This window comes from Loxodonta africana, chromosome 3, assembly GCF_030014295.1.
Source record: "Loxodonta africana isolate mLoxAfr1 chromosome 3, mLoxAfr1.hap2, whole genome shotgun sequence".
Classification (NCBI taxonomy): domain Eukaryota; kingdom Metazoa; phylum Chordata; class Mammalia; order Proboscidea; family Elephantidae; genus Loxodonta; species Loxodonta africana.
The window spans coordinates 24,685,403-24,701,855 of NC_087344.1; the positions used below are offsets into that span (position 1 = coordinate 24,685,403).

Below are 16,453 nucleotides of genomic sequence, written 5' to 3' on the forward strand. Positions count from 1 at the left end.
TTCATTCATTCATTTAACGAGCATACGTTGAGGACCTAAAATGCTTTAGGCACTGTTCTGGGCTCTGGTAATACAGAAGTGAACAAAACAAACAAGATTCCTGACATGTCTCTCCGTCAGTCTCCCAACCTGTCTCTTTGTCTCTCCTGTCCCCTTCTTTGCCCTATGGCCCCAACTTCCCTGTACCATAAGTGTTGTTAGTAGGTGCCGCGGAGTCAGTTCCTACTCACAGCAACCCTATATACAACAGAACAAAACGCTGCCCTGTCCTGTGTCATCCTCACAATAGTTGCTATGTTTGAGACCATTGTTGCAGCCACAGTGTCAAGCCACCTCGTTGAGGGTCTTCCTCTTTTTTGCTGACCCTCTACCTTACCAAGCATGATGTCCTTCTTCAGGGACTGGTTCTTCCTGATAACATGTCCAAAGTGCATGAGATGAAGTATTTCCATATTCGCTTCTAAGGAGCATTCTGGCTGTACTTATTCCAAGACATATACATGTGAAAGCTGGAAAATGAATAAGGAAAGCTAAAGAAGAATTGATGACTTTGAATTATGATGCTGGCAAAGAATATAGTACCCTAAGTAGGACCCAAGAATCCCCCAGTCCAATAAGGAAACCAGCTGAGACTCTCAGAGAAGGCTGCTGATGTTTTGCATATGAACGTCCCTGATCCTGCAGCCCCAAAACACACACTCGTGCCTGTGCACAGGTGCAGAGAGAGACAAGGCCACGGGTCATACTTCACATCTGTCCCACCTTGGCTCACCTCCAGATTTCATTGCAGAGTTCCTCTTTCTCTCTACCTCCTGATTGTCACTGGGTGCCATCTGCAGAAACACATGGACTCGTGCTCATCACAATATTCCTCTGAGATAGCATTAGCCCATTTTACAGGTGAGCAAGCTGAGGCTAGGAGACTTTAAGTAAATGTGTCAGTGATTTGGGCCTGCTCCCAACAACTCTAAACCCTTCTATTTGTCTAACTAGCTGATTAAAAACCAAAACACCAAACCCACTGCTGTGGAGTTGACTCCAACTCATAGCGACTCTATAACCAAAAAGCCAAACCCGTTGCCATGGAGTTGATTCCGACTCATGGAGCCCTGGTGGTGCAGTGGTTAAGAGCTAGGCTACTAACCAAAATGTCGACAGTTCAAATTCACCAGTTGTATGGGACAGTTCTACTCTGTCCTGTAGAGTCCCTATGAGTCAACGACCTTACAGGACAGAGTAAAACTGCTCCATAGGGTATCCAAGGCTGAAATCTTTACGGAAGCAGATTGCCACATCTTTCTCCCGCTAAGCGACTGGTAGGTTTAAACCACTGACCTTTCAATTAGTAGACGAGTGCTTTAACCACTGAGCCACTAGGGCTCCTGTAACTAGCTGATTATCTCACAATAATTGTATTCTTGCTGCTTCCCTCAGCAGGCTCCTTCAAGGAAGGATCTGAGCTCTCCAAAATGACCCCATTTCTCTTTCCTCAAACTAGGTTACTTCCCCTTCGTCAAGGGAGAGGCTAGCAAAAGACAGTCTAATTTTGATGGACACCCCCACAGACCAACGGAAACTCTAAGTATGCTGTAACCAATGAGGCCTCGGCTTGGGCGGGATTAAGGCCGGAACGGGCAGCCGATTGGATAGAGATACGCTGCGAATGGCGGAGACGCTGAGGCGAGTGCTAAGCGCGGGCAGCGCGGCCGGGCCCGCGGAAGAAAGCGCGGCTGAGGCCGGGCCACCGTTGCTGCTGCTCGGCGGCCCAGGCTCCGGGAAGACAGCACTGCTGTTCGCGGCGGCCTTGGAGGTGGCGGGCGAGGGCCGAGGCCCCGTCCTGTTCCTGTCAAGGAAACCTCTGCAAAGCCTGCCCCTCAGGACCGGCGCGGCGCTCGACCCCCTGCGCCTCCAGGTAATGGTAGGGCGGGACCAGAGGCGGACTGGTCAGTGGAGGGGTGGATCAAGGATTCAGTGACGGGTAGACAGGCCAATGGTGAGTACGGAGGAAGGGCGAGCTGGAGTGGCCGTGGTGGGGTGGAGTCAAAAAGGAGCGAGTGGTGGGACCAAAAGTGAAACCTAGTTGAGATTGAGCCAGAAACCATTCAATGATGAGGCGGAGTTATCAAGGGACGATGCCCAAGGGGTGGAGTCAGGAGCGAGGAGGGGGCGGGGCTAATCTTGGGTGGAGCCTAGACGGGAGTTGGTTCCAATGGAACTGGAGTTGAGGATGGGGCAAGACCAGGAAGCGCTAGGGGCAGGTTTTCCATCGAAAGGTTCCCCTAGAGATATGGCAAAAGACAGGCCTTGCTCTCAAATTTTAGTGGGTAGTGATGACTGCTGGAAAAAGAGCGAATTGAAGATTATTTGGTCGGTCTAAACTGCCTCACCCTGGAAACAGCTGTCTGGGGAAGAAGCGAGACTCCCATCCAGGGAAGTATGTAAGCAAGCAAGGCTGCCATAGCTGGGATTGTGGGTCTCTGGTGCTGAACCTGGCCTTTCTTGTCCTTCCTCTAGAAGATCCGCTTCCAGTACCCACCCTCAACCCGGGAGCTTTTCCGGCTCCTGTGCTCTGCCCATGAAGCCCGGGTACCAGCCCCTGCTCTCCTACTGCTTGACTCCTTGGAGGAGTACCTCTCAGAACACCAGGGGCCCCATGAAACTGCCCACCTGGCTGCCCTACTTCTGGACACTGCTGCCTACTTCAACCACCGGGCTGGGCCAGGCAGGGGCTGTGGACTCATGGTAGCCCTCCAGGCCCAGGAGGATGCAGACAGTGGGGACACCTTGCAGCTGGCACTGCTCCAGCGGTATTTCCCTGCCTGCTGTTGGCTGCAGCCAGGTGCAACAGGTACAGGACAGCGCTGCCTCCGAGCCTGCCTGGAGCCAGGTGGGCTGGGCCCCAGGACAGAGTGGTTGATAGCTTTCCAACCAGATGGCGAGATGACGATCACCCTGTTGTCCACTGAGGTGGGTGATCCCAGCTCAGACAAGGCCACAAGCTCTGTAGGCCAGCCCTGAGCTTTGGTGTGTGACAACCTCCCTGTGCCTCAGTTGTCCATTTATAAGATGGGGGTTGGAATACTTACCTCAGGGACATGTTGAACAGATTCAGAGACCTAAAGAATGTAAAGTGGTTTTCCTCTTTTAAAAAATAGTGTTATCATGTACATATTATGCCCAATCCACACATTGTTTACTTTTTATTTGTTTTGAATTTTATAAAAAGGATTTTGTACTAAGTATAATCTGAACCTTCCTTCTTTTCCCACTCAAAATTGTTACTAAGATTCGGTCACGTTGTTTATTTCATTCACTGCTGTGAACGTTCTTGCACCTGTCCTAGTCGTGTATGTAAGTTTTTAGGGTATATACCTAGAAGTGGAATTGATGGAAGTTTGAATTGAGAGATGAGAGAAACTATTTAGTGTGCTGAGCCACTAAGATTTGAAGTTGTTTGTTACAGCCGCTAGCACAATTTATAGTGACTAATTCATTTTATTATGATTTTTATTCAGGTTGCCAGGTCTAGAATTTCAGGCTGAGTTCAAAGTTTTTTACTGTGGCCTGGGCCCAGGGAAGAATGGGTGTTTAGAAAAGGCATGATAGAAAAGATATATGTAACTTTATATATATATATACATATGCTGTTTCAAAATACTGGGAAGTTCTGACTTCCTGAGCCGGATGGATTGGGCACCAGTGATGTCACCAAGCTGATGTCACCAGTGTCCTTAGCCCTGAGAAGGCTTAGTCCACCCTGTCCAACAAGTCTTGGGTCTGGACTGGCACTTGGGTGCTGAGCCATGTTGAGTCCCCAAGCAGCACTGGACTGGGGTCCTAGGAGCAGATCACATAGCTGGGGGCTAGAGGCTCAGGGGCCGGGACAAGGCTGTTCTCATAAGGGTTGGAGTAGGGGCCATCACATAAACCCCCTGGGGTCCCCTGGGAGTCTCCAGAGCTGTAGTCAGTTGAGATTCCAGAGTCAGATACCACAAGGTATAGGTACTTAAGGTGGGGTGGGGTGGGGGGCAGTGCCAGGGGCAATGCCCGTGGGCGCAAGAGCTGGGAGCTGGGGTCCAGGATGGTATACTCAAAACTGGCAGCTGAGGCTCCCTCTGGCCTGGGCTTTAGGGCCAAGGCAGATGAGCAGGAGGAAGCTTCTGAGCCCTCATCTATGGCTGCTGTGTCCACACTGCCACCGGGCCCTGGGAGGGCCTCACTGGGCGGGCTCTGGGGCAGCAACCACTTGTCCAGCACCAGGTAGGTGTCCTGGGCCTGCTCACTGCCCACTGGCTCCATCAGGGGCCCCTTATCTTCTGCACCTGGCTCCACTGCCTGTGTCGTCCCCCAGCAGCGCTCAGAGAGGACTTCCAGGGGGGCAGGTGGGTCCTCCACGAAGGGGCTGTGGGGGCTCCACCACAGACAGTCATCATTCTGGTACAGCCACAGCTGTGGGAACAGCATCAGCCTGCTCAGAGACCTGGGGATTTAGCCAAGAGCCCCAGGCCCCAAGGGGATAACCAGGCCACCTACCTGAAAGTTACCCTTGTGAGTGGTGAAGAGTCCCTCAAACTCGCTCTCGGGACTCGGGATACCTGGCCAGATCTTCTGCTTCAGAGCCCTGGTGAAGCCAGAAGAAATGGAGTACATGGCATGAGATATCAAACACTCACCAGTGCCCCTCAGCGTCTAGTCATGGGCACAGATATCCCAACCTCCAGTAATCAGGGTGGGGGCAGAGGTGTGCACAGGGGCTTTGGCTAGAGCATCAGGAAAGCCCTACAAAAGGGTGACTGGAGCAGGGTTTTAAAGGATGCATAGGAGTTTAATATACACTGACATGTACTCCCTCTAAACCTGGCTCAGGCTTTGCCTGGAGGTCCATTATATCACTTCCCTCCTCACTCCTTTCCATGGTTCCCCACAGCATTCCGAATAAAATCCAAACTCCCCCCCCATAGACCTGCAGAAGGCCCTGCATGATCTGACCCATGTCAGTTCCCTCATATCATCCATCGCTCCCCTATTCCCCCCTCATGTACTCTGCTCTAGCCACATGGCTCTTTGCAGCTGCTTCAGCGTTCCAAGCTCATTCCTACCTCAGGGCCTTTGCATTTGCTGTTTCCTCTCCCAGCTTTTCACATGACTGCCTCCTTCCAACCTCAGGTCTCTGCTGTGATCTCATCTCCTCCCAGAGGCCTTCCCTGACTACCCTGTAATCCCCCATGCCTCCTTGCTTCTGTCATACCACTCATCACAATTTATAATCAAGTATTTGTTGGTTCCCTTGTTCGTTGTCTGTCTCTCTGACTGGACAGTGAGATCCACAAGATTAGGGATGTATCTGGCTTGTTCTCCACTTTCTCCCCAGTGCCTAGCATGTGCCCCCATGTGTCTGTCAATTTGTTGGACTGTGGGGGCTCGGTGTTGCTGTGATGCTGGAAGCTATGCCACCAGTATTCAAATACCAGCAGGGTCACCCATGGCGGACAGGTTTCAGCTGAGCTTCCAGACTAAGACATACTAGGAGGGAGGACCTGGGAGTCTACTTCTGAAAAGATTTAGCCAGTGAAAACCTTATGAATAGCAGCAGAACATTGTCTGATATAGTACAGGAAGGTGAACCCCCCAGGTTGGAAGGCACTCATAAGACGACTGGGGAAGACCTGCCTCCTCAAAGTAGAATCAACCTTAATGACGTGGATGGAGTCAAGATTTCAGGACCTTCATTTGCTGATGTGGCATGACTCAAAATGAGAAGAAACCGCTGCAAACATCAATTACTCGGAACGTGGAATGTACGAAGTATGAATCTAGGAAAACTGGAAGTCATCAAAAATGAAATGGGCTGCATAAAGATTGATATCCTAGGCATTAGTGAGCTGAAATGGACTGGTATTGATCATTTTGAATCAGACAATGATATGGTCTACTATGCCGGGAATGACGAAGAGGAATGGCTTTGCATTCATCGTCAAAAGAACATTTCGAGATCTATCCTGAAGTACAACACTGTCAGTGATAGGATAATATCCATATGCCTAAAAGGAAGACCAGTTAATACGATTATTATTCAAATTTATGCACCAACCACTAAGACCAAAGATGAAGAAATTGAAGATTTTTACCAGCTTCTGCAGTCTGAAATTGATCAAACATACAATCGGGATACAGCGATAATTACTGGTAATTGGAATGTGAAAATTGGAAACGAGAAGGATCGGTAGTTGGAAAATACGGCCTTGGTGATAGAAATGGTGCTGGAGATCGCATGACAGAATTTTGCAAGACCAATGACTTCTTCATTGCAAATACATTTTTCACCAACATAAACAGTGACTATACACGTGGACCTCGCCAGATGGAATACACAGGAATCAAATCAACTATATCTGTGGAAAGACAATGGAAAAGGTCAATATCATCAGTCAGAACAAGGCCAGGGGCTGACTGTGGGTTAGACCATCAATTGCTCATATGCAAGTTCAAGATGAAACTGAAGAAAATTAGAACAAGTCGATGAGAGCCAAAGTACGACCTTGAATATTTTCCACCTGAATTTAGAGACCACTTCAAGTGTTTTTTTTTTTTTCAAGTGTAGATTTGACGCGTTGAACACTGATGACCGAAGACCAGACAAATTGTAAAATGACATCAAGGACATCATACATGAAAAAAGCAAGAGGTCATTAAAAAGACAGGAAAGAAAGAAAAGACCAAAATGGGTATCAGAAGAGGCTCTAAAACTTGCTCTTGAACACTGAGTAGCCAAAGCAAAAGGAAGAAATGATGCAGTAAAAGAGCTGAACAGAAGATTTCAAAGGGCGTCTCGAGAAGACAAAGTAAAGTATTATGATGACATGTGCAAAGAGCTGGAATTGGAAAACCAAAAGAGAAGAACACACTCGGCATTTCTCAAGCTGAAAGAACTGAAGAAAAAATTCAAGCCTCGACTTGCAATACTGAAAGATTCAACAGGGAAAATATTAAATGACATGAGAAGCATCAAAAGAAGATGGAAGGAATACACAGAGTCATTATACCAAAAAGAATTGATCAACGTTCAACCGTTTCAGGAGGTAACATATGAACAGGAACCAATGGCACCGAAGGAAGAAGTCCAACTCCACTGAAGGCATGGGTGAAAAACAAGGCTCCAGGAATTGATGGAATACCAATTGAGATGTTTCAACAAACAGCACTGGAAGTGTTCACTCATCTATGCCAAGAAATTTGGAAGGCAGCTACTGGCCAACTGACTGGAAGAGATTCATATTTATGCCTATTGCCAAAAAAGGTGATCCAACCAAATGCAGAAATTATCGAACAATATCATTAATGTCACATGCAAGCAAAATTTTGCTGAAGGTCATTCAAAAGCTGATGAAGCAGTATATCGACAGGGAACTGTGAGAAATTCAAGCCGGATTTAGAAGAGGACGTGGAACCCAGGGATATCGTTGTTGATGTCAGTTGGATCCTGGCTGAAAGCAGAGAATACCAGAAAGATGTTTACGTGTGTTTTATTGACTATGCTAAGGTATTGGACCACGTGGATCATAACAAATTATGGATAACATTGCAGAGAATGGGAATTCCGGAGCACTTAATTGTGCCCTTGCGGAATCTGTACATGGATCAAGAGGCAGTTGTTTGAACAGAAAAAGGGGATACTGTGTGGTTTAAAGTTAGGAAAGGTGAGAGTCAGGGTTGTATCCTTTCACCATACCTATTGAATCTGTATGCTGAGCAAATAATCCAAAAAGCTGGACTATATGAAGGAGAATGGGGCATCAGGATTGGAAGAAGTCTCATTATTAACAACCTGTGTTATGAAGATGACCACAAGCTTGCTTGCCGAAAGTGAAGAGACTTGAAGCACTTACTAATGAAGATCAAAGACCACAGCCTTCAGTATGGATTACAGTGCAACATAACGAAAATAAAAATCCTCACAACTGGACCGGTAAGCAACATGATGATAAACAGAGAAAAGACTGAGGTTGTGAAGGATTTCATTTTACTTGGATTCACAGTTAACACCCGTGGAAGCAACAGTCAAGAAATCAAAAGATGCATTGATTTGGGCAAATCAGCTGCAAGAGATCTCCGTAAAGTGTTCAAAAGCAAAGATGTCACCTTAAGGACTACGGTACATTTGACCCAAGTGATGATGTTTTCAATCACCTCGTATGCATGCCAAAGCTGGACAATAAGTAAGGAAAATCGAAGAACTGACACCTTTGAATTGTGTTGTTGGTGAATAGCGAATATACTATGGACTGCCAAAGAATGAACAAATCTGTTTTGGAAGAAGTACAACCAGAATGCTCCTTGGAAACAAAGATGGTGAGTCTGCATCTCACATACTTTGGACATGTTATCAGGAGGAATCAGTCCCTGGAGAAGGACATCACGCTTGGTAAAGTGGAGGGTCGGCAAAAAAGAGGAAGATCCTCAATGAGGTGAACTGACACAGTGGCTATAACAATGGGCTCAGGCATAGCAGTGATTGTGGGGATGGTGCAGGACCAGGCAGTGTTTTGTTCCATTGTGCATAGGGTCGCTATGAGTTGGAATGGACTGGAGGGCACCAAACAACAACACTTCTTGGTTCCCTTGTTTGTTGTCTGTCTCTCTGACTGGACAATGAGATCCACAAGAACAGGAACATATCTCGCTTGTTCTCTACCTTCTCCCCAGTGCCTACCACATAGCACTCGATACATATTTGCCAATGAGGTAAATGAACAGGATCTTGAAAGACAACTAGGAGATGGGTTGGGTAACAAAACAGAAAGGGCATTCCAGGCACAAGGGCATTCACAAAGGCTTGAGTGTGTGAAACCACATGGTGTAGACTTGGAATTACATATGCCTCAGGATGGCTGTTAAGATCATAAAGCATCTCAAAGGTCTCACTGAGGACTTGGTAATGGGTGAGGAGGCACTCAGGAGCTTAAATCTTTCCACTAAACCCACCTGGTTGAGTTTACAAAAGTTAATGACATTGAGAAGAAGAACCAGAAAAAATTCAAGAAGGGCCAGCAAACTAAGGTAGAAGGAAAAGTAAAAGAACGTCCCCAACGGCAGAGAATTTTAACTACGTTTGGGTCTGGTTTGCATTCCTGGTCGGCCCTGCCACTAGCTTCTCACTGTGTGACCTTGGGCAAGTGCCTGCTCCTCTCTCAGCCCTAATTTCAACAGTGAAAGGTGTTCCCGGTTCCATCACAGGCTGCCCTGAGATGCTGCACTGCGAGGGTTCAGAGCTAAAGGACTAGTTGGCAGGGAGGAGTCTAGGTCAGGGACCCGAATTGGGGGCTTACCGACGATGGGAGAGCAAGGCGAGCACGGCCAGCAGCAGCAGGATGAGCACAAGGATGAGGGAGAGCGTCAGGATGAGGGGATCCAGGTCTGGGGGCCAGAGAGGAGGTCAGGGCGGCGGGCTTGCCTGGTGCTCCGCCCCGGGCCCCTCCCACACCCCGGGCGTGGACCTGACCGCTAGCGGTCAGCAGTGACGCAGGCTCCGACCAGGCGCTCCAGAAGCCACCGAAGCTGGGCTCCGCCATACGCGCGCGTACTGCGAAGGTGTAAAGCGTCCGGCCGCGCAGGTTGCTCAGCAAGCACTCGGTGCGGCCCTCCAGGATCTCCACCTGGGGGCAGGGCACGAGTGAGATGCCTGGCCAATAAGGGCTGGGCGAGCAGAAAGGGGCACCTTGGGGAGGGCCCTAGAGGCCCGAGCCAATCTGGGTGAGGAGGGGCAGAGTTGCCCCATTGCAATGGACCCAATGAGAGCAGAGGGCGGGACCCGGGCTACTCCTAGGCGCTTTAGCGTGTCAACGCTGCGGGTCCTAAAGGGGTTTGGGACTGGTACAAGGCGAGAAATGGGTTCTAGGGCATCGAGGATTCAGGCGGGCTTGGGAAGCATCGGGAAAGAGTGCATGACAATGGGCAGTGGAGCCGTCTTGGGCGTCAGGGCAACGGGATGTCGGGCGTCAGAGACCGGACCTGGAGGGGCGAGCGTGAGTTGGGTATGGGAGGGCGTCGGGGGTCAGGGGTGCTATTGGTGAGCGGGCCTGTCGGTTCAGCCGCCACCACCCGCCCTACACACGTGGAGACGAGGCTAGAGAGGCGGGGCTTCAAGAGGCGGGGTGAGGACGTAAGGACGGGCCTCACCCTCTGCGCGCCCCCTGCGCCGTTGCCGGCGGAGACGTCCACCTCGTAGCGGATGTGGCTCACCATGGGCGCCCCAGGCGGGGGGAGCCAGCGCAGCACCACATGGCCGCCCTCGTCGGCCAGCCGTGCCAGCAGACCTGCGGGAGGATCCAGGAACACTGCGGGAGGGGATGGTCAGGTTGGCTGAGACTGAGACCCCCTTCCGTGACCATCCCCCCCATTCCCGGTACACTTACCCACTTCGTTGACTTGAATGATGCGGCGGTAGCGCGGAGCGCCGGAGGAGGTCGTTGTGACGCGCAGTTCTAGGGGCACGAAGCTGGACGTGTCGGCGGTAGGCAGCGAGCACCAGAAGCGCACAGCGCCGCGGGCTGTGAGCGCCTGGCGCAGGCGGCACAGCTTCCATGGCTCACCCCTGTGCGCCGAAGGACGCGGGAGGAAGGGAGCAAGTTGGGGAGTCTGTATTGCCTGGACCGGGGTGGGGGCATTTCGGTTACTACCACCCGGGGCGTCTCAGTGCCGACGTGAGGGACGTGTCAGCTCTGATAAGGGTGAGGGAGAGAGGTCGGCCCGTGGGGCTGGGAAGTTGAATCCCTGATGTAGGTCCTTAGATGACCGGAACGCTGTGGCATTCCAGCTGCCCCCCAAAGAGGCCGGCTCGCCCAACGAGAGTGACTCCTTGATTTGAAAGGTGTTGTCCCAGCCCGAGTGTTTGATGTCGCATTCCAGCGGTGATCACTGGAGTGTCCCAGCCCTGACCCCGTGGGCTTCACACCAGTGACCACCAGGGAGGCGCTGTCCAGTCCCTGGCTGCGACCTTCGGGGAGTGCTGCCCCGCCCGCTTGCCCCCTCCACCGTGGGGGCGCTCTGCCTGCTCCTTGGAACTCACTCGAGCTGGTAGGTGAAGCTGTAGTTGTCAGGACCCACCCCGACGCTTGCCTCTTCCTCCCAAAAACACACCAAATCCTCCAGGCGCTCGGTGAAGCACAGCAGCTCTTCGGGCCCGGCCCCCAGCAAGGCCACTAGGGGAGTGATAGGGGAGGGGGTCAGGAGAACCGAACCCCATCCTGAGGCCACAGCCTCCTCCCCTCCCGCCGCCTGGACGGGCAGATAAGAATAGTCCCGCCCCCAACTGGGGCCCCTCAAGGGCTCTGAAAAGGGATGCCCCCCCAACTTCCAGGCGTAGGTTGCCTGCCTTGCTGTCTCCGCACACAAAACAGCCATCCCGCCCGGGGCCGAGCTAAGTGCAGCGTTCAAGGCCTCGGCCTCCAGCTGTCGCCCCCGCCCCGCCCAGGACGTGCGTGCAGGTGGGTGTGTGTGGAGGAGGCGGGGCCCCCTATCGGGCCGGGCAGGCTCCCCGCTGCCAGATAGCGCCAACCGTGGCCCCTGCTCCCTCGCTAGACCTGGCGGGCAAAGCATCTGGCTACAGAGGAAACTGTGTTTACAGTCGCCTGCGGCCGGGCCTCACAGACTCGGACCCGAGCTTTATCCTCCTTCCTTCTCTGGAGGGTCCCCTTGGCCCTCTGTGCTCAGAGACTCAGACCGCGGGGCGTAGACCCAGCACCACCCCTGCCTCACTAGGATTTACCATGTCCCAGGCTCCCTGAAAGGTTAAAACTAGGGACCCTTATGCCCTTCTCTAGCTCCTCCTCTAGAAGCCAGTCTTAGACCCGGTACACCCCTCCAGGACCGAATCTGGGGACTTAGATTCCCGCATGCCCTACCAGGATCCAGCCCGGGCGTTCTTGCATCAGCTTGGCCCCCAGAACTCAAGCTGGGGGGGGGGTTCAGGCCCCAGTATCGCCCTCCAGGACCCAGTGCGTGGGTCCACACACAACTCTATCCTTACCTTTGCGCTCAAACTTGGGGTCTGGGGGATTGGGTAGGGGGGCCCAGGCGGCCCCAGCGAGCAGGAGACAGAGAGAGCCGACTCGGGGCCAGAGGGATGCCCAAAGGCGGCCCATGGAGCAGGCCCCGCTACGGGGGCCCAGGGCTCCAGCCCCCACCCCGTCTCCGCCCTGGCACAGTCCACAGCTGGGTCTGCAGCTGCCTTCGCCGGACACAGCTGACCAGGCCCTTCCCGGCTCAGCTCCTACAAGTGGCAGCTCCCTCGAGGGGGCGGGGCCAGCACGCAGCCTAGGCAGAGATAAGCAGGAGGCCGCCGTCCCTCCCCGCCCGGCTGGAGCGGGGCAGGGGCCCTTCCCGGCCCTGTGGCCGCTTGTGGGGCGGGAACAACTCTGGTTCCGGCGCCAGACACACTTCCTTGCTGTGTGACCCTGGGCAAGTGATTTACCTTATCTGAACCTCACCCTTCTCATCTGTAAAATACGACACGTGACATAGCAAATATTCAAAAAATGTAATCTACTGTTATTATCGTGCTGATTAAGCTCCCTCCCCTGTCCGGAAAGGAACAAACGACTAGCAGTTGTTGCGTACATTGTAGTGTTGCCAAACAGTGTATATAACACCGTCGTGTATTTGTAAAATTGCATATATTCTGGAACGTGATATTTCAATTACGATTTTTTAAAAACAACTTTTTACTGTTATTTACATTTTTGTACTCTTGGCATTTTACTTTACAAGGAGTGTGCAGTTCTTTTAATAATCTGGAAAGTAAGTGTGAATCAAACCATAAAAGCTATTCACCCGGACTGAGGTACACCAGAGGAGGAGGTGGGTTCTCATTGCGCTTGCCTGTCTCAGACTAGCCAGTGCTCCATACCCTGGGGGCACAGTGATTGGCTCAGGGTGGACATGTGACCCAAGGGAAGCCAATGAGCTTTCATCTTGGGGCTTCAGCTGAAGTTACTGGGAAAGGGGTATCCTTTTCTATTAGGCATGGGCTGGGTGGATGGAGTAGCCGGAGGTATTTTTGCCACCAGAAGGGAAGACGTTGCCTGATCGTGAAACTAAACACGCATTTTGGCACTGTCCATTCACTCTACCTGGAAAGCTCACTCCCTCTCCTTATTCAGGACTCTGCCAAAATATCACCTCCTCAATGTATTTCTTCCCTGACCACCTTATTTAAAGTAGCAACCTCCCACCCCACACTCCCTATTACCCTTAAATGGCCTGGTTTTTTGTATTTGATGTTATCTTACTGATTCACTCCCCACTAATCCATGAGGGCCGGGACTTTTGTTTTCCTCGTTGTTGTTTCCCCAGCACCTAGAATAGGGGCTGGCACACCGTAGGAGCTCAAGAAATATTTGTTGAGTAAAAGATGACAGAAAAACTAAACCCAGAGATGTAGAGAGATGGTAAGAATCTCTTCCCCTGGAAATTGGCATTCGGACTGTGCCTGAAAGAATTAGAAACTAACTTGTGACTAAGAAGGGCAAACTAGCCCAGTGGTTAGGTGCATGTGCTCTGGGATCAGATCACTCTGGTTTGAAGCTCAGCCTTGCCATGTATTTACCACATGACCATGGGCAAGTGACTCTATCCTCCCTAATCTCAGATTCTTCCTGTGTAAATTATAAATGAAGATAATACTCCATATTTTACAGGGCTACTGGGAGGATTAAAAAAAAAAGTTTTTTTTTTTTTACTGGGAGGATTAAAGGAGATGGATTTTGTCAAGTTCTTACAATAGTGCCTGGCACATAGACAGCACTCAGTAAAGGTTGTTGTTAGGTGCCCTCAAGTTGGCTCCCAACTCATGGTGACTTCACGCACAATGGAATGAAATGCTGCCCCAGGCCATTGTGATCCACAGGATTTTTTCTTTTTTTAATAATACTTTATTGTGTTTTCAGTGAAGGTTTACACAGCAAACTAGGCTCCCATCTGACATTTTCTATATAGATTTTTCAGTGGCATCAGTTATATTTTTCACGATGTGTCAGCATGCTCTTTGATTACATTCTGGCTGTTCCATGTCCAGTACTCTAGTTTTCCTGCCCCCTTATTTTCTCATCTTTGCTTCAGAGTAATTGACCTTTTGGAGTACTCATGGGAAAGATCCTTTATTTTGTGTACCAATCTATTATTTCACTACAAAGGTGATCTCAGGGGATAGTTTCGGATCAAGGTTTAAAGAGTGTCGCAGGGCAATAGTCTCCGGGAGTTCTTTAGTCTCGGCTGGTCCAGTACTTCTGGGCTTAATAAGAATTTGGGTTCTGCCCTGTGTGTTTCACCCATTCTCCATAGGATTTTCACTGGTTGATTTTCAGGAGTAGATCACCATGTGTTTTCTTCCTAGTCCATCTTAATCTGAAACCTGCTTAACAGCATAGCAACACATATGCCACCACTGACGGATGGGTGGTTGTTGCGCATAAAGCGCGTTGATCAGGAATTGAACTTGGGTCTCCTGCATGAAACCCTGGTGGCATAGTGGTTAAGTGCTACAGCTGCTGACCTAAAGGTTGGCAGTTCAAATCCGCCAGGTGCTCCTTGGAAACTCTATGGGGCAGTTCTACTCTGTCCTACAGGCTTGCTATGAGTTGGAATCGACTTGATGGCAACGGGTTTGGTTTTTTTGGTTTCTCCTGCATGAAGGGCAAGAATTCTACCACTGAACCACCAATGCCTCTGGTAAAAGTTAGCAATTATTATTTGCTTAACCTAGCTTATGGAGGATGTGACTAAAATTAAAAATTAGCTTGTAAAGTAATACATTGTATCTTGTAATTGGCCTTAGAATTTTCTTTTATCAGATCTTACATGATGTTTAGGTTCTTCCATCTTCTCTCTCACCCTAGACAGTGACTGAACATCCCCTATTATTGCCTCAGGGACAATGTTTAGCACCCTAGATACTGTTTTTTTTTTTTTGGCCTACTCACTGGCCATTCCCCTACTAGTAATAGTAACCAATTTTAATTTCCATTTATGTGCCCTCCAGACTCCATTCCTGTGATCTGAACACTTTGCACCTGAGCACAGGACCTATGCCTGTCCAATTAGCATATTGGATTAATCTGAACACAGTGATTGGTTCAAGGGTGAACACATGACACAAGTTGGTCCAATGGGCACCTACTCTGGGACTTTTGCTGGAGATGATGGGAAAGAGGGGCTCTCTTTGAATGGAAGGGCTGAGCTAGTTGGATGTAAGCCTAGCACTGTTCCCATAAGGGATGACCCTGTCTTGGGATAAAAAAACTAGTGTTTAGTAGTTTTTTTGGGGGGGCTGTATTAATTTAAATATTCATTTGGCTACTGTAACAGAGACCCAAATAACAGTTGCTTTAGTAAGACAGACATTTATTTTTCTCTTATATAGCAATCCAAGTAGCAGCAATTCAGTATAACAGCTCCCTGGTGTCAGAGGCCCAGGCTTCTTTCACCTTGTTGCTCAGCTGTTCAGAGAGTATGAACCACCCAATCCAGGATGGCTCACTCCATGTCTTCATTCCAGCCAGCAGGAGGCAGAAATGGAAGGGTAGGACATATCCCTACTCTTTTGGGAAAGACCTGGAATTTGTCTACATCCTTTTCCTTTCCATCTCATCAGCTAGGACTTAGTCACATGACCATGTCTGCTGCAAGAGAGAGAGGAGATGTGGTTTTTACTTTGGGTGGCTTGCTAAAAATCAGGGTTTCTATTACCACCGAATAAGGTGATTGGATTTGGGGGGATCAACGGACAGTCTCATCCTCAGTGCAAAGCAGAGTGACAGAGACAAAATCTTAATGACATCTTTTGAGTCGCTGGATTCAACTCTCTCTGAATCCAGGCTTACTGGACTTTTCAATTACATGAAGCATTAAATTTCCTTTTTTGCACAAGCTCTTTTTTTTGTTTGTTTCAGTTGGATCCTTGACCACTTAAAACAGAAAGAACCTTGAGTAATACAATGAGAGGTAAATCTCCTAGTTGATGACCAACACATAGTAGGAGTGCCTAAGTGGGGTGATTATTATTATTGGTATGCTGGAGTTGGCCCTACAGCTCACTTCATCTCTACCTTCTCTGTTTCTTCTTCCTACTCCACTACTCCTCCTCGTAGCCCTTATTGACTCAGAGGTAATGACACTACTTGTCTCCTATTCCAATGGAAGTTCACTTCTTCAATCTCCCATATACATGGCAAAAAAGAGGCGTATCACCTCTGTGGTGTTGGGTGTGCTTCACCCAGCTGCTTTCTTGGGGCTTGTTATAGATTGAATTGTGTCCCCCAAAATATGTGTTGTAAATCCTAACCTCTCTGTCTGTGGTTATGATCCCACTCGGGAGTTGGTTGTCTTTGTTATGTCAGTGGAGCAGGGTTAGTGTAGGGTGTATCTTGAGTCAATCTCTTCTGAGATATAAGAGATTGAA

General features: G+C 49.8%; 2 protein-coding genes across 2 annotated transcripts; one reads left to right on the forward strand and one right to left on the reverse strand.

Annotated features, from left to right (window-relative positions):
• Window positions 1-1,648: 1,648 nt before the first annotated feature.
• Window positions 1,649-3,018, forward strand: SWSAP1 (SWIM-type zinc finger 7 associated protein 1). The gene is made up of 2 exons (XM_003413358.4): window positions 1,649-1,912; window positions 2,515-3,018. The coding sequence occupies exons 1-2, from the start codon at window positions 1,664-1,666 to the stop codon at window positions 3,016-3,018; spliced, it is 753 nt and encodes a 250-aa protein (XP_003413406.1). The 5' UTR covers window positions 1,649-1,663.
• Window positions 3,019-3,837: 819 nt separating this feature from the next.
• On the reverse strand, window positions 3,838-12,346 carry EPOR (erythropoietin receptor). The gene is made up of 8 exons (XM_064280683.1): window positions 12,026-12,346; window positions 11,066-11,198; window positions 10,413-10,591; window positions 10,177-10,334; window positions 9,500-9,653; window positions 9,327-9,414; window positions 4,534-4,621; window positions 3,838-4,449 (listed from the first exon to the last, which is right to left on the reverse strand). The coding sequence occupies exons 1-8, from the start codon at window positions 12,138-12,140 to the stop codon at window positions 3,838-3,840; spliced, it is 1,527 nt and encodes a 508-aa protein (XP_064136753.1). The 5' UTR covers window positions 12,141-12,346.
• Between the last annotated feature and the right edge of the window lie 4,107 nt (window positions 12,347-16,453).